Raw genomic sequence first — 25750 nt, 5'->3', positions numbered from 1 at the left:
CATGATCCCAGGGTCCTGGGATCGAGCCCCGCATCGGGCTCTCTGCTCGGCAGGGAGCCTGCTTCCCTTCCTCTCTCTCTCTGCCTGCCTCTCTGCCTACTTGTGATCTCTGTCTGCCAAATAAATAAATAAAATCTTTAAAAAAAAAAAAAGAAATGTAAGACCTTAATATATGTCACATTCCTTCATTTGGAACATTTAAAAACTTACAACACACACACACACGTGCACTTGAAAGAACATACAGGTACATGGGAAGAGAAACTGAAGATAACAGAATGCTCTCCCTGACTGAAGGAGATTTTGCTGAGTGAAATAAGTCAAGCAGAGAGAGTCAATTACTGTACGGTTTCACTTACTTGTGGAGCATAAGGAATAACACGGAGGACACTGGGAGATGGAGAGAAGCGAGTTGGGGGAAATCGGAGGGGGAGACAAACCATGAGACACTGGACTCTGAGAAACAAACTGAGGGTTTTGAGTGGGGCGATGGGTGAGCCTGGTGGTGGGTATTATGGAGGGCACGTATGGCATGGAGCACTAGGTGTGATGCATAAACAATGAATCTTGGAACACTGAAAAAATAAAAAATATAGAATAGAATAGAATAGAATAGAATAGAATAGAATAGAATACTCTCCGGAGCTCACTCAGTGCTGATGAGGAAAGCTCCCAAGTTCAGTCACAAAACACACCAGAGCCTCACCCCAGCCCCCAGCTCTCACACCAAGGGTGTATGCTGCAGCTACAGAGGAAGCGGAATCATAGCTTTCCTTTTCACTAATCGCTGGTTCTCAAACCGAGGTGGCTCTTTCTCCCTAGGGGCCGTCTGGGTCTGTGAGCTGAGTGGGGCAGAAGGATATTTTCAGCTGTCACACTGACTCAGATATTGGGATGTAGTATGTGAGGAGCAGCAATGCGAACACCTGCCGTGTTCCACACAATGGAGAAATGACCCGTTCCCGAAATGCCAACCGCACCCCTAATGAGAAACAATTCTGTGCTGGAGAGAGTGTGTTATTACAGGACTCTTATGTTTTTATTTTATGAATGAAAGAAAAAGTTTAATCTGTCTTTGACAAACTTCCGTGGCCTTTGAAAATTTAAAGCAAATGCCAGTTAAATAGCATTCCGATGGTTTTAGACCTCTATCATGTTTATTTATAGTAAAACTTGTTTATGGTGGAAATATGATAAACATTTTAAAATACTTCTCATACCTCATACTTGATTAGGAAGTTATAGAGGGGCTCAACATCTTGATAATTACTGTTAGGGGCCAAAATCCTAAAAAATAAAATAAAAACAAAGGAATGGGAATGAATGATTTAAAAAAATAATACCTTGAACTTTTCCTCAAAATATATCCATACTGTGAGATCATTCATTGTATGGTTAGTTTAATTCAACAGAGATCAATTTATTAAAATATTTTTGCTTATTTATATTGATACTTACATCACCATTTAACCAACAAGCATAAGCATTCTTACGTAAAATTCACCTTTGGAATTAAAATAATACAGATTTCTCAAAACATAGATAGAAATAAGAGGTGCGATTACACTTCATACCTTTTAAGCAACAGGTAACGCTTGAGGAGTTGCCACAGAAATGTTCAACCAATCCCAGTGGACAACTGATTAAACTATCAGACACATAAAAGAAATCCTAATAAAAGATTTCTGACTAAATTCAAGAAATACTATTTCAACTATCGGCCTAGCATAGTATGAAAAATTATGAGTAAACAGAGCACATCAGTCACTGAGAATAACAATGAGTCATAAAAGTCACAATGGAAAGTAACATAAGGACATAAAAATATAAATTTATAAATAACAGAAACATAAAAATACAAATGGAAACAAGGAGAAAATAAAAATAAAGAAGGAAAATGGAAGAACATATTTCTCCACCTAGCAGCAGAGTATTAATTCTTATTTTCTTATACTACAGATTTCTTAACCCTTTCAGGATGAAGTTTTTTTGGTTTTTTTGCTTTTGAAAAGAAAAAGAAAAGTTGTCTTTTGATTTTGGTATGGTAATGAGGAGCCACGCCTGCCTGCCTGAATTTTCTAGCTGTGGGACCCTGGATGAGTTCTGTGTGACCTATTTTCCTTTATCTGTTAAATAAGGATAGTAGTAATCCTTACCTCATAGGATTCTTATCAGAATCAAATGAGTGCCTTAAGAAAAGTCTTTTTAAAACAGTGTCTGACATACAGCCAGCACTAAATATTGTAAGAGTAACAATAACAACTATTATCAACTAATAGTTCCAAGCTACAGAATAACTGCACAATGATCTAACTGATGAGAAATCAAGCCACCTCTATTCATTCTTAAAATACAAGTGCCTTTTAATTAACAATGTCTCTAGGTCCTCACGTCCTTGCCAATGCTTGACATCTTTGGACTTTAGAGTTAACTGATCTCAATAAATTTAATTAGATCTTTAAACTATTTGGCTTTCATTAGACTTGTGGGAAAGCTTTTATAAATAATTTTTCAGGACAGAGTCGAATTTTTAAAGGGGCTGTACTCCTGGGGAGGAGACACATACGGAATACAAAAAATACTAGTTTCGTGGAAAAACTTCTTTCACCCAACAAGTAATTTTAAAATACAAATAATCTCCAAACCAAAAAAAAAAAAAAGGTGATGGAGGATGGGAGAGGGAGGATAGTAGATCAGTGAGAGAGTCCACAAATAATTCACTTAAGAAAATGAAAAGAAAGTAATCTAAGTGAGTTAATCTTTCAGAAAGGCAATGGAAAAAAAAAATAGGATGTCCTAATTTTGTAACCAAATGTAAATAATCTATCAGCAATGTGGAGTAATTTACATCTATTCATCTTGTTAGCCTTGGATTATTCCTATAGAAGAGAATTAGGAAATTAGATGTAATAAGATGTTTTATATTGAAAACCTTATATATTCCAAGATAATATCACAAAGAAAGTACTTTTCCAGAGAATGAATGAACATCTCTCTGTCCTGAAATACTTCACAAGAAAATTGGTTTGAGGCAAATTAGTTATCTATAGCAACAAGTCATACCTAAAGTAAGAAATAAATAATTACATCATGCTAGTTTTCCAATTTTTCCAAGAATTTTTAGACTCCCAACCTGGTTTTGTTTTTTTAACAATTTTACTGAAATACAGTTCACATACTGTAAATTCACTCACTCCAACAACTCAGTGATTTTTAATAAGTTATAGAGCCGTGCATCTATTACCACAACCCAGTTTCAGAGCATTTCCTTCACCCAAACAGATCCCTACTGCCCCTCTGCAGCCACTTTCTGTTCTCACCTCCAATGCCAGCTCCAGACAACCACTAATCTACTTTCTGTCTCTACAGTGTGTCAGTCTGTACGTTTTTTCCCTCTTACCATCACAAAGCATAGGTGTCACTATAAATAATATCCTACTATAATATAGAGTCAGTGGATGAATCAAAATCTAGTGGATAGTGGCTAAACCTCCGAATGTATCTGGTAAGTAAAAAAGCAAGATGCATACTAGAGCTGCCCAAGAGCCGAACAAGAGACCCTTTATTCTCTCATTCAACAAATATTTGGGTCCTACTATGAGCCAAGCACTGTTCCAGGCCCTTGGATACATCAGTGAACAAAAAAGACAAAGATGCATAGTAGACCAAAGCATCGTAATTCTAAAGAGTTTGTGAAAGAAAGAAAAAAAAAAATTCCTGACCAAGCACAGGAAGATAATGAAGGAAGAAAAATATCTCATTGTTATCCATTTGAAAATCTCCTCCCACTTATCAATTGCTACTTGTAAACAAACAAGTTTATAAGTTATTCCAGTGATGAAACACAGAAATCTTAAATTTCAAAGGAAGAAGGCATTTGCTCCAAATGTAAAGATCGGATTGTCTGACTAAATACCACAAAATTATGTTCTAACAAAGAAAGGCATACTGGTATGCCAGCATCATTCACAGATATGTTTCTGTTATAATCAGACTAAAACTATTCAAGCTGTTTTCTAAAACTAGGATATATATTATAGGATTTGTTATAAAATTAATATTCTTTAATTCTAAATTTTTATATTTTTATTTTTATTAATTTTAATGTTAACTTAATTTTTAATGAATTTTAACTTAATTTTTAACTTTAATTTTTAAATTTTTTTTTTAAAGAGCGACAGCAAGAGAGGGAACACAAGCAGGGGGAGTGGGAGAGGGAGAAGCAGGCTTCCCGCTGAGCAGGGAGGAGCCCCATGCGGGGCTCGATCCCAGGACCTGAAGGCGGACGCTTAAGGACTGAGCCACCCAGATACCCTAAAATTTACTATTCTTAAAGACTGTTTTGAGGTAAAGTGAGCCCCCAATACACTAGGCCATCTTTACTAAAATACACTCAATCTAGGGTAAATTTAGACTTCAATATGTCCTATGAACTCTGAGTTGATGAGAATGGAATTTGGCCTGGTACTAAAAAAAAACTGCCAACTTTCACTAAGCAGAAGTACAGCTTGTTGAAAATATACAAAAAAATAAATGGAGAAAAATGGCTTATGGACTTCCATGCCTTAGTAATTCCCCACACAGAAATTCTTGAGAGGTCAGCCTTCTCTATAGCTTTCTCATTTTCTTTTTCTTATACCAATGTGAAAACAAAAGACTCTTATAATGAAAGTCCTAAAATTACCCTCCAATGGCAAGTTTTTAAAATAATGGAATGAAAGAATTAACCCTTAAAGGAAATGAAATACTTTACAGAAAATGGCCATTTTTAATTTATAAATACATCCACATTTTTCCTTTCAAGAGAAATTTATAATCATCAATAAGTATTTATCAAATGTATACAATTTTCTCAAATGTATATTAAGAGCCATGGAATATAAGAAAAAATTAACTATGTAGCCATCGAAAGAAATGAAATCTTGCCATTTGCGACGACGTGGATGGAACTAGAGGGTATTATGCTTAGCGAAAAAAGTCAATCAGAGAAAGACAATTATCATATGATCTCCCCAATATGAGGAAGTTGAGGCAACGTGGGGGACTTGGGGGTTAGGAAAAGAATAAATGAAACAAGGGGCGCCTGGGTGGCTTAGTGGGTTAAGCCTCTGCCTTCGGCTCAGGTCATGATCCCAGGGTCCTGGGATCGAGCCCCACATCGCATCAGGCTCTCTGCTCGGCAGAGAGCCTACTTCTCCCTTTCTCTCTGCCTGCCTCTCTGCCTACTCGTGGTCTCTGTGAAGTAAATAAATAAAATCTTAAAAAAAAAAAAAAAAGAATAAATGAAACAAGATGGGATTGGGAGGGAGACAAACCATTAAAGACTCTTAATCTCACAAAACAAACTGAGGGTAGCGGGGGTGGGGGGTGGTAGGGAGAGGGTGGTGGGCTATGGACACTGGGGAAGGGATGTGCTATGGTGAGTGCTGTTAAGTGTGTAAACCTGGCAATTCACAGACCTGTACCCCTGGGGCTAATAATACATTATATGTTAATTTAAAAATTTAAAAAGAGAATAAATAAATAAATAAGAGAAAATTAAGAGACATGGTTGCCTCTCTTCAAGTTGTTAATCTGGAAATTTCACCTTAGAATTCTGGAGTCAGAGTTGGGGACTCAGACATCTGAAATACTATTTAATCCTCAACTTGTAGATTATTTATAGACCAAATCTGATCCAAATGCACTTTGGTTTCTTTTAGAACAGCATCAGCAATAATTGATAATGTCTTGCTGAACACTTCAGAGTCTGACACTGCTTTACATCCATATTACATACATCATCTCTAATTATTTTAGTATCACAAATTTAGTTATGTGACCTTGATCAAATCACCTGCTTTTCTGCACTTCTGGTCTTCACCTGTGAAATGAGTATGGAGCAGGATTTACCCTGTAAAGTTACTATGTGAACTACATAAAATAATGTGTCTAAGAAGTTTAGCACATTCCTGGCATATGTCAATAAATATTAGCTGTTATGAAAACCAGTTTTCAGATGTAGAAACTAAGAGTCAGAGTTACAAAACACTTGCCCAAGATTACAGAGAGTGGTGATATTTAAATCTCAATTGGTTTAACTCCATGCTTTTTTTACTAATAAAAAGGATAATCACCACCATCTTCTTGCCTCTAAATGATTTTATAAAGTCAAATGAAATATAAAGTTCTTTTAAAGAATTTTAGGGGCACCTGGGTGGCTCAGTTGACTGAGCATCTGCCTTTAGCTCAGGTCATGATCTCAGGGTCCCGGTATTGAGCCCCAGGACTGAGCATCCCTGCTCAGTGAGGAGTCTGCTTCTTCCTCTCCCACTGCCCCTCCCCCAGCTCATGCATACAATCTCTCTCTCTCAAATAAATGGGCAAAATCTTTAAAAAAAATAATTAAAGAGTTCTAAATGTAAGCAAAGAAACTCTTTAATTTGCCTTTTATCAAATGCTTCTGGTAAACTGTTTTATGTATGTTCAAACATACAATCTTTGTAGTTGTTACATCTTTCTCAAAGCTATAGAGGAATTAGAAGCAGAACCAAGACTCACTAGAAGTCCTGACACTTAACCACATAAGCACTTTGAGTTTTCTTATCTACGAGCAATTAGCATTAAATAATCAACATGTTCATCTGAATCACACAGATTTCATTTCCCTCTCAGCCACTATCAATAGATCTCTTTAATAAAAAAGAAAGACTATTGATTCTTTTTTTTTTTTTTTTTTTTTTTAAGGTGGAATGGGCAGAGGAAGAGGGAGATAGAGAATCCTAAGCAGGCCCCATGCCCAGCAAGGAGACAACTAGGGACTCAATCTCACAACTCTGAGATCATGACCTGAGCTGATATCAAGAGTCAGATGTTTAACCAAGCCACCCAGGTGCCCCTATCCACTCAAAATTTTTAAAAAGATAAAAGATGGGCGCTTGGGTGGCTCAGAGGGTTGAGCCTCTGCCTTCGACTCGGGTCATGATCTCAGGGTCCTGGGACTGAGCCCCAAGTCAGGCTCTCTGCTCAGCGGGGAGCCTACTTCCCCCTCTCTCTCTCTGCCTGCCTCTCTGCCTAATTGTGATCCCTCTCTCAAACAAATAAATAAAATCTTAAAAAAAAAGATAAAAGTTAATCAAATAATCTGACTAAAATTAAAAATAAAACAATGCACTAAAATGGACTAACTTTTCAATTAGAATTTTAAAAATTCAAACAAACCTTTCCTCCTACTTAGAAAAAATAAAGCAACAGACTCAGGAGCAGGAAAAGATGGCTAGAATATTCAAGTTTAATATCTAATTCTAGAAATCCAAAAGAAGAGAGAGCATATTCTTGGATATTTATAAATCATAACTTACATCCTACAGAACTGAATATATTATGTTCCCTGCTGGCAAGACAGAGTTTTACATTAATATCATCTTTAAAATAGTTTTTCAGAGTGTGAAAAAAATTAATTAAGTTTAAAAAATAATTACATGGTTTATTTCACTTAGCATAATGTCCTCAAGGCTTATCCATGCTGTAGCCTATGTCAGAATTTCCTTCCTTTTTAAGGTTGAATAATATTCCATTGTATGTATTATGCCATAATGCTTAACTATTCATCTCTTGTGGGCACTTGAGTTGTTTCCATGTCTTATGTATTATGACTAGTGCTGCTATGATCATATGATCCTGATCTTTGAGACCCTGTTTTCAATTCTTTTGTGTATATATTTAGTGTAGTCAAAATCACAGACAGTAAAATGTTGGCTGTTAAAGGCTACAGGGGGGAAATGAGGAGTTAATGGGAATACAGTTTCAATTATAGAGATGGGTGAACATTATAGAGTTGAAAGTTATAGAGATGGATAGTGTGATGGCTGTGCACTATGAATGTGTTTAATACCACATGAATACCCTTTTAAGTACACTTAAAATGATAACAATGGTAAATTTTATGGTATATTTTACCACAATAAAAAATTAGATTAAAAAAATTACATAAAGTGAAAATGTTTGTTTACAGCATTATTTGAAAAACTCATTTTACATTCTCTAAAGCTAAGAACTGATGGAAGACTCCATTATTATTATGAGCTGCTGTTACATTATTATTGGGGATAATATAATTTGTTCAGCATCTAACCAGTGCCTGAACAAATGCTATCTCTAATCTCTGTAATTTAATAAAGCAACTTTTATAAACTCCACTTTCTAGATCAGGAAAAAGATACAAAAAGGTTAACCTATCTTGGTGATAGAGTTAGTAAATGGATGGAACTAGGATTCAACTTCCTGTTATTCCGACCACGCCCCCCCCCCCAAAGCTCTATTCTTCTGATTTTAATACATGATGTACCTGGACAACCAATACTACCAAACTAGATTTTGCTGACAGTTTAAAATGTATTACTGATAAACTGGGTGAAAATTTATCTAATCAACAATGAAGAAACACTCTCCAGGGGAAAAAAATGTCTTAGATCCTAGAGTACCCTTTTTAATTTATTTTATTTTATTTTATTTATTTTATTTTATTTATTATTGATTTTATTTTTATTTTTATTTATTTATTTTATTTTTATTTATTACAAGTAAAATTAGAATGATATATTTTCTATAGTTAATTTGGTGAAATCAGCTATGCAAATGGGAGATATCCATCAGCTCTAAATTTTGAAAGAACACCATATATAATTAGAACTGGTAAAAAGAAAAAAATTAAACAAATTAGATAATTTGTATCCAGCTTTCCTTCAGGGACAAAGAACTTTGCAAGGTAATTATACTAATTAGATATAAGTATTAAATATAGGAACTTTTGAGTAGTTTGACCACAATTAATAATTAAAATTTGATCTACTGGAAATCTTTTTTTCTAAAGCTGGTGGTAGGACAAGAAGAGTTTGTAGGTAATTTCAATGAGTACATTTGTAATTTAATTATAAAAACAATTCTATAGAAGGAAAATATAATTCCAGTAGATAAACAGATTATATGACTTAAGTATGTGCTAAGCATATATATATATATGTGTGTGTATACATATATATACACATACAATAAAAATATACTGACAAATACTACAGCTTTCTGTTAATTTTGCAGGAAGGTTACAATACTATACATATGGATATACTGTATATCCATATACTTTTCACACGTCCTTTTATCTGGGTCATTAGCCTCTACCTACAGTGTACTTTCTATATTGGCATTTAAGCATAATAATATAATGGTCATAATCTCAGTCTCTTTGGAGTCAGTCCACGAAGTAAAAGAGCAGTGATTTAAACCTACTCAAAATGCCTCTAGATATACAGAACCTGTACAATGAATACTCATCTGAAGATATGGTTTGCAAATATACAGCTGATAGATACTTAATGATCACCACATTCTAATCAAAGTCTTCAAGATATATCCTTAGGAAACAGGAATATAATGAAAGCAATGTAAACAACACTGATGTCTGTCCACTTGTGTTTCAAAATTTTGAGATAACTACCAGAATTGACAAAGTCAACAAAAAGTAGTAGTCTGCATAGAACCTGGAAGAAGAGATTAAAGGAAAAGAATTCCCTTGTATAGGGGCATAGCCGACCCTGACCCTAGCATAAGAAGCACTCGAGTGGAAGAGAAATTACTTTAGCTTGCGGCCCATACCCCCAGGAGTCAGCAACGAAACATGGTAATAATCTAGTTTGTAGTGTAAACTTTCCTCTAAGACTCAACTGGGATATAAATATTTTGGTTCAGTTACTAATTTCATGGTAAATAAATCAATGGGCATTCTGATATATCAGCTTACTTTGTTCTCAATTTGATTACTGTGAGTCTGAGAAGGTTTCAGTAAACTGATAAAATTCCTAAACTTGTAAGTTTGGGGACTTGTGTCAAAAGACACAAGGTATTATACTGGATAAAAAAGCAAAACCCATCAATATGCTGTCTTCAAGAGACTTGTTTTAGACCCAAAGACACCTCAAGATTGAAAGTGAAAGGGTAGAAAACCATTTATCATGCTAATGGACATCAAAAGAAATCTGCAGCAACAATCCTTATATCAGACAAATTAGATTTAAAACCAAAGACTGTAATAAGAGATGAGGTAGGACACTATATCATAATTAAAGGGTCTATCCAACAAGAAGATCTAACAATTATAATTATTTATGCCCCTAACATGGGAGCATAACATGGCTGAACTATATAAGCCAACTAATAACAAAATTAAAGAAACACATTGATAATAATACAGTAATAGGTGACTTCAACACCCCACTCATTACAATGGACAGATCACCTAAGCAGAAGATTAAAAAGGATACACGAGCTTTGAATGACACACTGGACCAGAGGGACTTCACAGATATATTCAGAACATTCCATCCTAAAGCAACAGAATACACAATCTTCTCGAGTGTACATGGAACATTCTCCAGAACAGATTACACAGTGGGTCACAAATCAAGTCTCAACTGGTACCAAAAGACGGGGATCATTCCCCGGCATATTTTCAGACCACAATGCTTTGAAACTGGAACTCAATCACGAGAGAAAATTGTAAAGAACTCAAATACATGGAAGGTTAAAGAGCATCCTACCAAAGAATAAATGGATCAACCAAGAAATTACAATGCCAGACTTCAAGCTCTGTATCAAAGCTGTAATCATCAAGACAATATGGTACTGATACAAAAATAGACATATAGATCAGTGGAAAAGAACAGAAAACCCAGAAATGGATCCTCAACTTTATAGTTAACTAATCTTTGACAAAGCCAAAAAGAATATCCAAAGGAAAAAAGACAGTCTCTTCAACAAATGGTGTTGGGAAAATTGTGTAGCCACATGCAGAAGAATGAAACTGGACCATTTCCTTACACCATACACAAAAACAGACTCAAATGGATGAAGACCTAAATGTGAGATAGGAATCCAACAAAATCCTAGAGGAGAACCCAGGCAGCAACCTCTCTGACCTGGGCCGCAGCAACTTCTCACTAGACATGTCTCCAAAGGCAAGGGAAACAAAGGCAAAAATGAACTATTGGGACCTCATCAAGATACAAACTTTTGCACAGCAAAGGAAACAGTCAGCAAAATCAAAAAACAACCAGTAAAATGGAAGAAGATATTTGCAAATGTCTTATCAGATAAAAGGGTAGTATCCAAAATCTATAAAGAGCTTATAAAACTCAACACCCCAAAAAAACAGATAATCCGGTTTAAAAATGGGCAGAAGACATAGACATTTCTCCAAAAAAGAATGGCCAACAGACACATGAAAAAATGCTCAACACTCAGCATCAGGGAAATACAAATCAAAACTACAATGAGATACCACCTTACAATAGTCAGAATGGCTAAAATTAACAAGACAGGAAATGACAGATGTTGGCGAGGATGCAGAAGAAGGGGACCCTCTTACACTGTTGGTGGGCATGCAAGCTGGGGCAGCCTCTCTGGAAAACAAATATAGAGGTTCCTCAAAACGTTGAAAATAAACCTAACCAGCAATTGCACTACTAGGTACCTACCACAAAGATACAAATGTAATGATCTGAAGGGGCATATGCACCCCAATGTTTATAGCAGCAATGTCCACAATAGCCGAACTATGGAAAGAGCCCAGATGTCCATCGACAGATGAATGGATAAAGAAGATGTGTGTGTATATGTGTACACACACACTCACAATAGGATATTATTCAGCCATCAAAAAAAAATGAAGTCCTGCCATTTGCAACAACATAGATGGAACTAGAGTGTATTATGCTAGGATCACAGGGGAAGGGACTGTAAAATAAAAGAAGACAAAATCAGAGAGGGAGACAAACCATAAAAGAAACTCTTAACTATAGGAAACAAACTGAGGGTTGCTGGAGGGGATGAGAGTGGGGGATGGAGTAACTGGGTGATGGGCCTTAGGAGGACAAGTGATCTAAGAGGCACTGGGTGTTATATAAGACTGATGAATCACTGAACTCTACCTCTTAAACTAATAATATACTACATGTTAATTAATTGAATTTAAATTAAAAAAGAAAAATTAAAACCAAAGCTAGACATATCGAGATAAAATTACTAACATATAACTTATAGAGGAGTATCTTAAAAGCTGTCAGAGAAAAAAGAAGACAGATGACCTACTAGGAAAAAGCAATATGCTGACAGCTAATTTCCCATTTCCAAGAGGATGAAAGATAATGAAATTTTATGTTCAGTATGCTCAGGGAAAATAACTGTCAGCCTGGAATCCACACTGAGCTAAGTATCAATTAAGAATGAGGGACGGGGGCGCCTGCGTGGCTCAGTGGGTTAGGCTGCTGCCTTCGGCTCAGGTCATGATCTCAGAGTCCTGGGATCGAGCCCCGCATCAGGCTCTCTGCTCAGCGGGGAGCCTGCTTCCTCCTCTCTCTCTGCCTGCCTCTCTGCCTGCTTGTGATCTCTCTGTCAAATAAATAAATAAAATCTTTAAAAAAAAAAAGAATGAGGGACGCCTGGGTGGCTCAGTTGGTTAAGCAGCTGCCTTCGGCTCAGGTCATGATCCCAGCGTCCTGGGATCGAGTCCCGCATCGGGCTCCTTGTTCATCGGGGAGCCTGCTTCTCCCTCTGCCTCTGCCTGCCGTTCTGTCTGCGTGTGCTTGCTCTCTCTCCCTCTCTCTCTCTCTGACAAATAAATAAATAAAATCTTTAAAAAAAAAAAAAAAGAATGAAAGCAAAACATTTTGAGTCAGAAAGTGAGCATTTACCACTACTAGGTCTTCACTAAAAGAACAACTCAAAAATTTGCTTCATGAAATAGGAAAATGAACCTAAAAGAAAGAGTAGGATCAAGGAAGCATTGAAATTTCCAAACACCTAATAAATATCACGGGGCTAAAAACAAAAACTATTTTATGTAATAATAAATAGTCTGGGGAGTGGTTTAAAACAATGTGAAACTATAGTGTTAGAAAATAAGGATACTATGGACTCTGAAAAACAATCTGAAGGGTTTGAAGAGGTGGGGGGGTGGGAGGTTGGGGGAACCAGGTGGTGGGTATTAGAGAGGGCACAGATTGCATGGAGCACTGGGTGTGGTACAAAAACAATGAATACTGTTACGCTGAAAATAAATTTAAAAAAATGTTTAAAAAAAAAAAGAAGAAAGAAAATAAGGATAAAGGGGCGCCTGGGTGGCTCAGTGGGTTAAAGCCTCTGCCTTTGGCTCAGGTTATGATCCAAGGGTCTTGGGATTGAACCCCCCAATGGGTTCTCTGCTCAGCGGGGTGCCTGCTTCCTCCTTTCTCTCTGCCTGCTTCTCTGCCTACTTGTGATCTCTGTCAAATAAATAAATAAAATCTTTAAAAAAAAAAAAAAGGAAGGAAGGATAAGGAAGACAAGAGAGGGAGATCAGAAGTTACGTGTTCTTAAGATCCTTGTTTTACTCGGGATCTGAATAATCCTGATTTTCTTGGCGGGGGGGAGGGGGGGAGGATGCAAAGGGAGAGGGAGAGAGAGAAAATCCCAAGCAGACTCCATACCCAGCAGGAGCCCAATGCTTGGTATTATGACCCTGAGATCATAACCTGAGCTAAAATCAAGAGTCAGATGCTTAATGACTGAGCGAGTCACCCAGGTGCCCCAATCCTGATAGTTTTAGACTTTATAAATCAAGTATGCATTTATTAGTTTAAGGGTATCAATAGAAATAAAAATAGAAATAGAAAATGGAGATAAAATGTGCAACTTCCCAATGACTAGTGGGATAAAAGAAGGATTGGAAAAAACTAACATTACACCTTGATCAAGCCAATAAAAGGCAGGCAAGGACAAAGGAAAATAAGACAAATATAAAAGGTAAAGTGACAGTGTGCAGCCCCACATTGGTGCACCTCAGGCTGGCCCTTACTATAGAACCACCCATGAAGATCTTTAAAGGAATTTTAGTAGCTGAACTTGTAGATGTTTGGGGAACACAGTTTTTGTTTAATAAGACGAACACAAGCCAACATTTTAGTTCAATGATGAGTAAGAAGCCTCCCTTCATCTCAAATATCCATTTGTATAGTCCTCAGAAAGGTTTTTGCTGTTGCTGTTTTAGTTCTTTCATTCTGTGGGTTTATGTCTACGACCTCTATGAGTAAGCACTTCTGTGCTGTTTTCTTATAGTTTCTGTAACAATTGTTTATCCTTAAAGATCTCAACATTTGCGGGACGCCTGGGTGGCTCAGTTGGTTGGACGACTGCCTTCGGCTCAGGTCATGATCCTGGAGTCCCGGGATCGAGTTCCGCATCGGGCTCCCAGCTCCACGGGGAGTCTGCTTCTCCCTCTGACCTCCTCCTCACTCATGCTCTCTCTCACTGCCTCTCTCTCAATAAATAAATAAAAATCTTAAAAAAAAAAAAAAATCTCAACATTTGCAAATGTAGGGTGGTATTTCTGGATTAATAAACCTGTTTGAAACTTAAAAAATAAAATGATGTTAGAAATAAGTCCAAATATACCAGTAATAATATTTATGTAAATAGATTTTACTTATTATCAATCAAAAAACAAGTGTAGCTTTATGTCATGTAAAAAAAAAATGAAAGGAGGTGGGGGTGGGGTAACTAGGGGATGGAAATTAAAAAGGGCATGTGAGGTACTGAACACGGGGTGTTACATGCAAGTGATGAGCCACTGAACTCTATCCCCAAAACTAATAATACATTATATGTTAACTAAATGGAATTTAAGTTAAAAAAAATTTTTTTAATTAAAGAAACAATGACCTAGAATGGTTGGAGATAAAGAGAAAATACTAGCAAAAAAGAAAATAGAGAGTTGGTCTGGCATATTAACATATGACAAAATAAACCTGAAGGGAAAAATTATTAGAAGTAAAGGAGATCAATTCGCCAGGAAGATATACCATAACGCCACAATATTGAAAGCAAATGTTGAAAGCATTACTAAAAAATTGAAAAGCTTACAATTACAGTTGGAAAGTTCAACAAAAATCACAGAACTGCTCAGACAACAATCAGTAACCATACACTAATATGAACATACAATGAACAAATTTAAGCGAAAGGACACAGAGAATGCTATACCTTAAGAGCACGTGTTGTGATGAGCACTGCGTGTTATACGTAACTAATGAATCACTGAACACTACATCAAACACTAATGATGTACTATATGTTGGCTAACTGAACATAATAAGAAAATTTTCAAAAAAGAAATAGAGACAAAAACAGAAAGGAGTCACGTGGCACTAATTTAAATGATGAACTCAGTTTTAGCCAGTTAGAGGATGGGCAGATCACAACTGAACCAAGGAGAGAGTAAGACTGAAATAATGTTCATGAGGAGATTGGGAGTAGATGTGATCACAAAAGGAGAGCCTATGCAGAGGGGAGGGTGATGGTGACAGGATCTAGGGGTGAGTCTAGGAATGTTGCAAAAGCACAGAGTGTATCAAGAGTTCATAAAGTAACAACCGAATTTATCAGTAGGTCATAACTATATTATTCAATATTTACCTTTAATAGGTCTGGCAGGAAAACATGGTTTAAAGATGAAAACAGTAATAGTATTACCATAAAACCTTTTGCTGAAACCTCAGAAAGACCTATGGTGCCCTGGAGAATTTTCCAGACAGACAAATGGCCCTCTGGGGGGGTCTTAAGAGTGCCTCACAAATTCTGTTAGACAAGACTTCCAAAAATATTGACGGCAGGGCCCTGAAGCAGTGGCAGGAACCCAAAGTAGGGTTTAAGTGCAAGTGTTTATTTCAAACAAATTTGTGGTTGTGATTTTTGTCTATTGGAGTGAACCCCAGTAAGATTCACAGAAGACAGTGTTTTAGAGGAATGTTCTAGTACAAGTACCACTCCTTGGACTAAATGGGCCAGAGATAATACAAAATGAAAAGAGGTTTTGGACTCTCCTACCTTTTATGAACAGGAGGCAGGCTGAGAAGGCTCCTCATTTGCAGCTTGTGTTAAAAGTTCAGAGGCCAAAACCAAGAGCCCAGAGAACAGAGTCAACAACATCTGTAAATAATTTGCAGGCAGCAGGACTGAGCCCTGCCTGATGAAGGAAGTGGCAACATGTGCATAGCTCAATTTTAGAATTGCTAAGAATTCTGTGAGCCTCTTGTTCCCTCAGCCCCATTTTGAATATGAAGTTATATAGCACGTATCCTTGCCTGTTTTGATGTTATATGTTGGGAGATGGCGGCAACTAACTTGTCTCTTTAGTTCACACTAGAGATAGAAAAGAATGGTACCCAAGGAGTCACACCAAAGAAGCCTTGTCTCAACCAACCTGAACTTGATTTAAATGATAAGATCCTATATTTTAAGCTAATTTCATAATGGGATAAAACATGGTGGTCTTGAGAAGAGGGAATGAGTATATTTGGCTAGTTGAAGGGATATAAACTGTTGTGCTCCAAAATGGCCACACAACAAGATCTCTCATCCACATGTCCTTCTTACAGTGTAATGCTGACATTCCTCCTTCTATCAATAGGATCTAAGTTCCCTTCCCCTGGATCTAGGCAGGTCGGCGACTATAGGGAAAATGACACTATAGGATTAAAGGCAATATAGCTTTCACCTAATATTTTTGGACACTCTTGGAAACCAGCCTTCAATGTATGAGGAAGTTGAAGTACATGGAGATGCTACAGTTGGTGTTCTGGGCAACACCCCGTATCAACCAGCCTTTGGGATAACACCAGACAACATCTGACTGAAACTATATAAGAAAACTGCTCTTGTCTTTTTTTTCTTTCTGTTTAGTCATATATTCATTAGCTTTTTAGTGAAGGTTCCCTCGATAAAAGTCCTACTGTATCTTAGTTGAACTAAGAATAGTTTTCATATCTCAGCATGTAGAGAAAAGAGAGATCAGTGGCTCTATTGGTGGTAGGCAGATAGGTAGCAGCAGCAGGAACCAATCACCCTAGAGCACAGATAAAACACGGACCTGAGGCAGAGTGCTGACATCTATAAGGACTAGGTATATAAACAATGGTCCCATCCCACAAGTCATTTCATCACAGAAGTATCTAAGTTCAAGAACTGGCAATACAGAGGCGCCTGGGTGGTTCAGTTGACAATACATTTCTGAACATGGAATTCTTTTGAAGTGACTTTCGGGGTGCCTGGGTGGCTCAGTCAGTTAAGCCTTCGACTCTTGGTTTTGGCTCAGGTTATGATCTCAGAGTTGTGAGACTGAGCCCCACATCCGGCTCAACGCAGAGTCTGCTTAAGATTCTCTTTCTTCCCCCCCCTCCCCCGCTCACGCAATCTCACTCTCTAAAATAAAATAGGTAAAATCTTTAAAATGACTTTCAATAGAAAGTTGAAAATGCATGGGTATGAAAAGTATGTTGGCTCAAGTTATAATACAACTATCTCTCTGCAACTTCTCTGGAAATCTATACATTTATGAAAAGAACTAATTCCTGATTAAGGTACTGAAAATAAGTTGTATTTTCTGTTTTGCTTTGAGGACAAATGGCTGCCCTAAGCTTAAAAATGTAAAGCAAAAATAACAATTAAAGCTTCACTGAATGCAACATACTGAAGAATGCCTCTTTCTGCACAGAAAATATTGAACAATCACAGTTAATCATGTATTGTGTTCCTATGGTACAAAGGGCACCAGGATATAAGATATTTACAAAATGCATTAAAAACCCTCTTCTTTTTTGCGCCTCCAGACATGCCCATCATCTCATTTTTCCTCTTCTAGTCCTTCCAACAGTATTAGGATATATATTAAAATTTTCTGTTTGAAATACCTAAAGTCACATCTGTTTTCCTGACTAAGCAATGACTGAAGCAGTACTTTCTACCAGGAGAAGAGTTATTTAGTACACTAATAGAGAAACCATTACCGCTTACTCCCCTTAATTCTTGAATCCTACATATTCTAAGGGGAAAACAGCCTTGATCTTCACCACTGCTATGGTAACTAAAATGCTTACAGGTCACTCCAGTGTTTTGCAAAGGCAGATCCTTAGTGTATGACAAAGACAATGAACTCCATGTAGCCATAGCTGCGCTTTCACTATAAAATTAGTTTCTTAGTTGAATGGCATACCAAGGCAGTGGCCAAGATACCCTTAAATCAATAGACAGAGTTGCTGGCAGAATCACTACTATGAGGAAAAGCAAACCCATACCCAAAAGAAGTATCTATTCTTGATGAGGACAAATCACTGTCACTAAATGACTTACTGATCTCCAAGGGAATGGTGCCTTATTGAATGCTTAGCATTTGCTTCTGCTGGTGAAAGTTTGGGCTCTCAGCACAGGTAGTAGCCAGAGCAGCCTTCATGAGCAGAAGTCCTACTTTTGAGCTCATCTTATAGAAGCAGCCATTGTCCCTTTGTATATGAGCTCACTGACCAAACACTTGGGTGGCTGGGGAGAGACTGACATCTATAGGACAGCTGGTCTTGCCCATCTGATCAGAGTCTTCCTCTGCATTGGGGAGCCTTTGATGTGTATTTACATGGGACACAAACACCCTCCCACCCAGTGCCCATTACAAGATGCCCATCTATATACCTCTTCTCCAGACACCTGTGTCAGCAGACTTTCAATCTTGTTTTCTCCAAGTTTTTAAACAAACCAGTAGTTACTGTGTATCAGTCAAGGTGGATTGGGTTCTCTCTGACCATTTCTCCAACTACAGTGGAATTTTAGGTCGCTGGAATTAGCATTAACTCTGAGCCAGTATCTAGCAATCCCCTAAAAGGTCGTAGTATTCACTTCTTTATAGCAGTCACCCTAGTAAATGAATGCAAATCCTTTTGAAGAAGGCTGATGGGTACATTCTTTACACTATTTTATGCTCCACTAGTGTACCAAAGTACTCACACTTTTTAATCTATATAATCAAAAGGGTTTAAAATAAGATCTGCATAAATTGCCATCTTTAATATAGAAAATATAATTTTGATGATTTTCATAATTTGTCTTAGCTCAACAATTAAGTTGGGGAAATATAGATAGCTACATGCTGTCAAAAAGTAAATTAGCTTAATGTTGGCAAAAAGAAAGATTAACTGGAAAATTTACAACCTAGAGTTTCAGTTATATTATTATTAAGGGTAAGTATTTGTTGATTCTAGAAGGTTTATTATGCCTTATTAATAGGAACTGGCAGGTCAAAATGTTAGATAATTCCAGGGTTTCTGATATACAATAAATATTTATTGAGGGATGCCTGGGTGGCTCAGTTGGTTAAGCACCTGGCTTCGGCTCCCATCATGATCCCGGTCCTGGAATCAAGTCCCAAATCGGGCTCCTTGCTCAGCAGGGAGCCTGTTTCTCCCTCTGCCGGCTGCTCCCACTGCTTGTGTTCTCTCTCTTTAAAGAGAAGATAAATATTTATTGATTATCTTCTATGTAGAAAATACTGTCCTGAGGTAGACTCACATCTTTTATATTATTAAGTAGCCTTGAGGATATTGATTGCATCACTTCTTAAAATAAGCAGATGGTTGGCCTACCACCAAGTGAGAAGATCTTTAGAAGCACAAGAGAATATTTCTCAAAAGAGATGAGAATAATAGAGTCTCTAAACATTTTGTACAACTACTCTGTGAGAAGGAATCAGAACTGATCATCTGGCTTTATCCTATATATTTACTCTTTAAGTTAAAATTACTATAAAAGCCCTTATTCAGCACCTTTAATTTCCCCTATTTCATTTATCTTACTAATGTTCAACCCCACTGGTTTAGTCAATTTACTCCCTCTGCTTCACTGAAAAATGTAGTTTTAACTGATTTTAGCATTTCTTAACATAAGACTTAAATAGCAGGGAATTTTAATCAAATATCAAATCAAGAAATAAGAAATAACCAGCTATAAACAAAAGACAAATTTAAAAGAATATTGATTTTAAATAAAAACAACTACATAAACAAACTAAAATATTTGTAATCTTCAAGAAGTAGCCTTTACATTTAATTGCTTAATTCTTCTGTGATCAAAGAGTTTACAATGGAAATATTTAACTCTCACCCCCAAACCTGGATTTTATTGATTAGAAGAAGGGAACACTGACACTTAGAAATGCTTCAGGGATGGAAGGAGTAATTATGACATCAACCCACTGATATTCAGAATAAAAATAAAGGTCCCTATGTTGTATTCTTGAATTGTATAAGTCCTGGGAAGCATAGATAAGAGCTTCACATATGTAAAAATCTAGTTATTCTAAAAATTAAGTCCTCAGCAATAGCAATCTGTTATCCTCAGTAGCATTAAAGAGCCAGGTTAAAAGAACAGCAGCTAATGCTGGGTAATTCAGTCAGATTTATATGTGGATGTCTCATATTTTGTCAGCAAATGTAAATTTTATTATGTATTATATATAACACTTGCTATTATAAATGTTGTTAGAGCAGTGTTTATCAAGCTGCAATATAGGTATCATAAAAAGCTTTTACTTCGGGGCGCCTGGGTGGCTCAGTGGGTTAAGGCCTCTGCCTTCGGCTCAGGTCATGGTCCCGGAGTCCTGGGATCGAGCCCCACATCGGGCTCTCTGCTCGGCAGGGAGCCTGCTTCTTCCTCTCTCTCTGCCTGCCTCTCTGCCTACTTGTGATCTCTCTCTGTGTGTCAAATAAATAAATAAAATCTTTAAAAAAAAAAAAAAAAAGCTTTTACTTATTAAATAACCATCTGTTGTGTGTTTTTTTGGTGGTTTTTCTTTTGTTTTTTTTAGTTTTTTTTTTTTTGAGAGAGCACACAGGGGGAGGGGCAGACAGAGAGGTTAGAAAGAGAATATTAAGGAGGCTCCACGCCCAGCACAGTGCCCAACCTGGGGCTCAATCTCACGACCCTGAGACAATGAACTGAGCCAAAATCAAGGGTCCCATAGTTACTGAGGGTTCCATCATCTGTTCTAGAGATAAATACCTTTTTATTATCTCCTCAATCTCCTCCTTCCAGTTGTTCTCCTTCCTCCTGCCATTCTTATTCTTTACCCTTCCTTAGCTTGCACTCCTATCACTTTTAAAACCTTGACATTGCCTATTCATTGAATGTCATAACATAGTACTATTAGTAGTATTTAGCCCTAAGGAAGTTTCCCTTCACCAGAAAGACCATAAAAAGCTCATTCGATACTTTTCTCCCCCATTTATTATGTATAGTTGTGATCTGGGCATAGACCCAGATATACAAAAGTAAGACAAACAAAAGTAGGCAAAGTTTCTGCCCTAAAGCTGTTCACAATCTCAGGGAGCTGATTAGAAAATAAATTATAAGAAAGTTGTGTACAAAATGATGGCATGGAGGGTGAAGGAAGTAGGTCCTTTCATTTTTAATTCATAGGTTGTATTATTTTCTCTTATTCAACACAGCAACTGATACTTTTGGTTTTGGATGGGACAAGGGGTACGCAAAGAGTACCTCTGATAAAGAGGTTCAGTTATACCTGGGGAGTTGTGTGAACTACAGGGGCGGGGGGGACGTACAGTCCAATGATCTAAGGGTAGAAAGGCCAAGCCTCAAAGAAAGTAGGTCAGAGCTAACCATGAACAAACTTCTCCACCCTAGATAAGGACAATTTTTTTTTATCAACGGCTGAACCACTTGCATACTGCCATGAGTCGAGATGTTAAAAAGCCACTTCTTACTGTTTTTATAATCTACACGTGTCTCTAACTGGAACCTGTTTCAGTGATTAGCTTGATCTGTAAAACAGCCTAAACATTGTTGTCCTTGTGTCAACTGAAGGATGACCTTTTCTAAATACCCTTTCTAAAATACCTCAAGAGGCCGGCTACCAAAACATGCACTATGAAGTTAACAAAATATTTTCGCAAATGCAAACTCCACCTTCTTTGAAGTGACTAAACCACTAGCAGATCTGAAAAGCTGTGATTATAGGATTCCTTTTCACAGGAATCATGGATGGTTATACCAGTACTTGTTTTGCTCTTAGGTTAACATGCCATATGACAGCAATGAGAAGATTCATTTTTAGAGGCTTAATAAGATAAAAATACATGTAAATGACACACCAAAAAAAAAAAAAAATCCTAAACTTCATGACTACTACTGTGCTTTAGAAAAACAGCTCTATAGGAAGCCTGGGTGACTCAGTTGTTACGTGTCTGCCTTCAGCTCACATCAGGATCCCAGGATCCTGGGATCGAGCCCCACATCCAGCTCCCTGCTCAGCAAGAAGCCTGCTTCTCCCTCTCCCACTTCCCCTGCTTGTGTTCCCACTCTCCTTGTCTCTCTCTCTCTGTCAAATAAATAATAGTATCTTAAAAAAAAAAAAAGAAAAACAGTTCTACAAAGTATTTCAAACCAAAGCCATAGGACTGTAACAGAGGTTACTGAAGTTTTGAAGATCATTAAAGCATTTAAAGATGATAAAAATTAATCATCTTCCCTTTCCTAAATCCAAGCACAAGTCTCATTTTCCAAAATCATATTCTATGATGAGGCATGAAACCCATCCAGAATATGACCAAGCCCAATGCATCAGTTAACACTCAATTAATCCTCATTTAAAAACAACCAAAGCAAATATGACAGTTAGGAAGAAAATGTTACTTAAACAAGAGATACCCTTACATATAAAAACATACCCCCTCTAAAATGTGGCAAGTTACTTACAAGGAATAGTAACTCCCTCTCCCACCTCTGCATATGATTCAAAATACGAAACTAAGAAAACATTCATTATTTCAAATTTCATCTAAAGCCACCTGAGCAAGGAATCTAGAGTTCATTAAATTAACACAGAAGTACAGTTTTACATGTTAAATCAAGTGTTAAGATGAATATGCACATTTAGGAATGATCTACTTATATTTTTAGATTCAAAATGCTACTATTTTTCTGTTTTTTAAAAATAATGTCAAGTTTCTTTTATAACGATGAAACGGACAAACATGATTACAAAATTTAGGCAGAGTACAATTTCCTACATTCCCTTTTCACTTTCTTCCCTGCTTCCAAACCAGGCAGCTCATCATCTACTTCAGAGATACAAAAACCTCCATAAAACATTGTCATTGTTGTTTTGAGTATTAGCTTTCAAGTCCATCTACACACCACATTTACAGTGTGCTTTGGAGTTGGATTATATGACCTATTTACTTAACTTTGTAGAGATGCCAGTTGAAACACACAGATATATAACATTTTTTATTACTATACAAGCAGAACTTCTCTTTAGAATTTGTCATATGACTCCCCAATTAATTTTTCACTCCAAATGAACCTTAGTAGTCTTTAATTACTAAGCAAAAAGGTTTTTGTGATCTTGAGAGTAATCTGATGATGTTTACTAAAGTATAAAATGAGACTAGATAGTACAAACCTAAATAAAAAACAAAACACCACCACCACCACCCACAAAAAAACCTTAATGCACTTTTGTCTACATGGAAAGAGTACGGGCTCTGGTTCTCCAGTGATCAGATAAAGAGGCCATTAACAAAAGTGCTCAGATTACTCCTATATACACAAAAAGCAGAGATGAGAAAGAGAAAAGCAATTTCTAAACCAAGAGCAAATATATTAAATTCCCTCTCCCACCCAGGAAGAAGTGTGTAGAAAGTATAACCATCAGCAATATTCCCACCTCTTTTTCAACTTTTGCAAACTCAGGTGTTCTGCTCCCAATTCTATAACTGTGTGGACAACTGCTCCACCAACGTTTTCTACCCTGATTTACCACAGTCATGTTTAAACATTTCAACATTTCAAGTATAACATATCAGCTTTAAGGAGAAAACAAAAACTAACACTTATGTTACAGATTACAAAGTATTTTCACATTCATTATCTCATTCTGCTAAGAAGGTATCATGATTCTCATTTCATAAGGAAAGAGACCAGCTTAAAAAGGGGACGTAACGGGTATAAAGTCAAAGGGATAAGTCTGGAACTAGAAGCCCAAACTCTTAGTTTAATAAACGCATTTTCATGTACTTCTTTTTTTTTTTTTTTTGACTTTGTTAAATGAGTATTTTTTTTTAATTTTATTTTTTATAAACATATATTTTTATCCCCAGGGGTACAGGTCTGTGAATCGCCAGGTTTACACACTTCACAGCACTCATCATAGCACATACCCTCCCCAATGTCCATAATCCCACCCCCCCAACCCCCCTCCCCCCATCAACCCTCAGTTTGTTTTGTGAGATTAAGAGTCACTTATGGTTTGTCTCCCTCCCAATCCCATCTTGTTGCTGGGTATTTACCCTAAAGATACAAACGTAGTGATCCGAAGGGGCACGTGCACCCGAATGTTTATAGCAGCAATGTCTACAATAGCCAAACTATGGAAAGAACCTAGATGTCCATCAACAGACGAATGGATAAAGAAGATGTGGTATATATACACAATGGAATACTATGCAGCCATCAAAAGAAATGAAATCTTGCCATTTGCGACGACGTGGATGGAACTAGAGGGTATCATGCTTAGCGAAATAAGTCAATCGGAGAAAGACAACTATCATATGATCTCCCTGATATGAGGGAGAGGAGATGCAACATGGTGGGTTAAGGGGGTAGGAGAAGAGTAAATGATTCATGTACTTCTTTAATGAAAAGACGGGTTAACAGGTCACCTTGTTATTGATTCCCAATGTAACAACACTCATGATCTGCTATGATAAAAACAAGAGTTGCGCTATATTCAATGAGTATGTATCTCAAAATCAAATGAAACTATTCCAGTTTAACAAGTATCAGAAAATGCTAATGATATGCAGTCACTACAAAGTTGGGTGTATTTTTCAATGTTTAAAAAAATTTAAAAATCTACCCATAGTTAGCCACCCAAAAAAAATTTAACTGAGTTGAACATGACTGTTTCTTAAAAGATTTTAAGACTACATACACACTTGACAAAATAACATAATTATTAACTTCTATTACATTTTGATTTAAGTGCCTATTGTCTGAAGGGCTTCAAAAAGAAAAACCTTGCGATGTTAGTAATTTCCTGTAGATTAATGAATGCTGAAATGAGCAACTTTTTTTATTCACAATGCCCTCTACTGGTGGCAAAGTAGTTCTAATATACTTATTATAAGAATTTGAATTTGTTTCCTTACTGTGGTCCCCCACCACCTGCATATAAATCCTCTGGAATGCTTGTTAAAAATACAATTTCCCTCCCTCTATGAAATATCTACAGATACTGTGATTTCACTACAACTAGAACTCTGCATTTTTAACAAGTTCCCCCAACAAGTAACTAACTGGTTTGGTTAATTATATCAACACCTGACTTTCAAAGCACAGTAACTTTGTGAAAAGTTCTGGAAAGGTATTATTGTATTAGGTTTATATTATTATATTATATATATATATATATATATATATATATATACACTATATTATTATATAAGGTTTACAGATGAATACCAAGGCTCAAGACAATTTATGGCCCCAGGTTAACATGCAAAAAAGTAACAGGGCCGCTAATATTTTCTTATTTCTGGAGGTGTTGTGTCCTTAGAAGAAAGAATCACAAAATTCTATCAGCCTTAAAATTCAAATATTTATTTCTTTAAACACAGCTTATGGAAGCAGTACATGCTATAACTTTTCCACTCTGTCTTGACATGATACCAGTGGTGCTCAGTCTATGATGAGTTTCTGATTCAGGAGGGTCTGGCAGGTATTTGAGAATTTGGATTTGTAACAAGTTCCAGGTGGAGACGAGGATGTCAACTCTGTGACTACAAAGAATATTGTCTAGTGGTTCTCAACCTTGACTACACATTAGGATCACCTGATGAAG

The 25750-nt window shown here is 36.7% G+C and overlaps 1 protein-coding gene across 1 annotated transcript in view; it reads right to left on the bottom strand.

Annotated features, from left to right (window-relative positions):
- The window catches only part of LOC111150715 (SWT1, RNA endoribonuclease homolog), a 102509-nt gene that overhangs the window by 19612 nt on the left and 57147 nt on the right, over positions 1-25750 (bottom strand). Inside the window, 1 exon segment of the mRNA XM_022508266.1 lies at positions 1221-1287. Coding sequence (XP_022363974.1) covers positions 1221-1287 — 67 coding nt within the window.

Source organism: Enhydra lutris, unplaced genomic scaffold, assembly GCF_002288905.1.
Source record: "Enhydra lutris kenyoni isolate GAN:26980312 unplaced genomic scaffold, ASM228890v2 scaffoldscaffold24, whole genome shotgun sequence".
NCBI lineage: Eukaryota > Metazoa > Chordata > Mammalia > Carnivora > Mustelidae > Enhydra > Enhydra lutris.
Note: the sequence above shows the minus strand (reverse complement) of the source record. Positions and strands in the feature narration are given on the sequence as shown.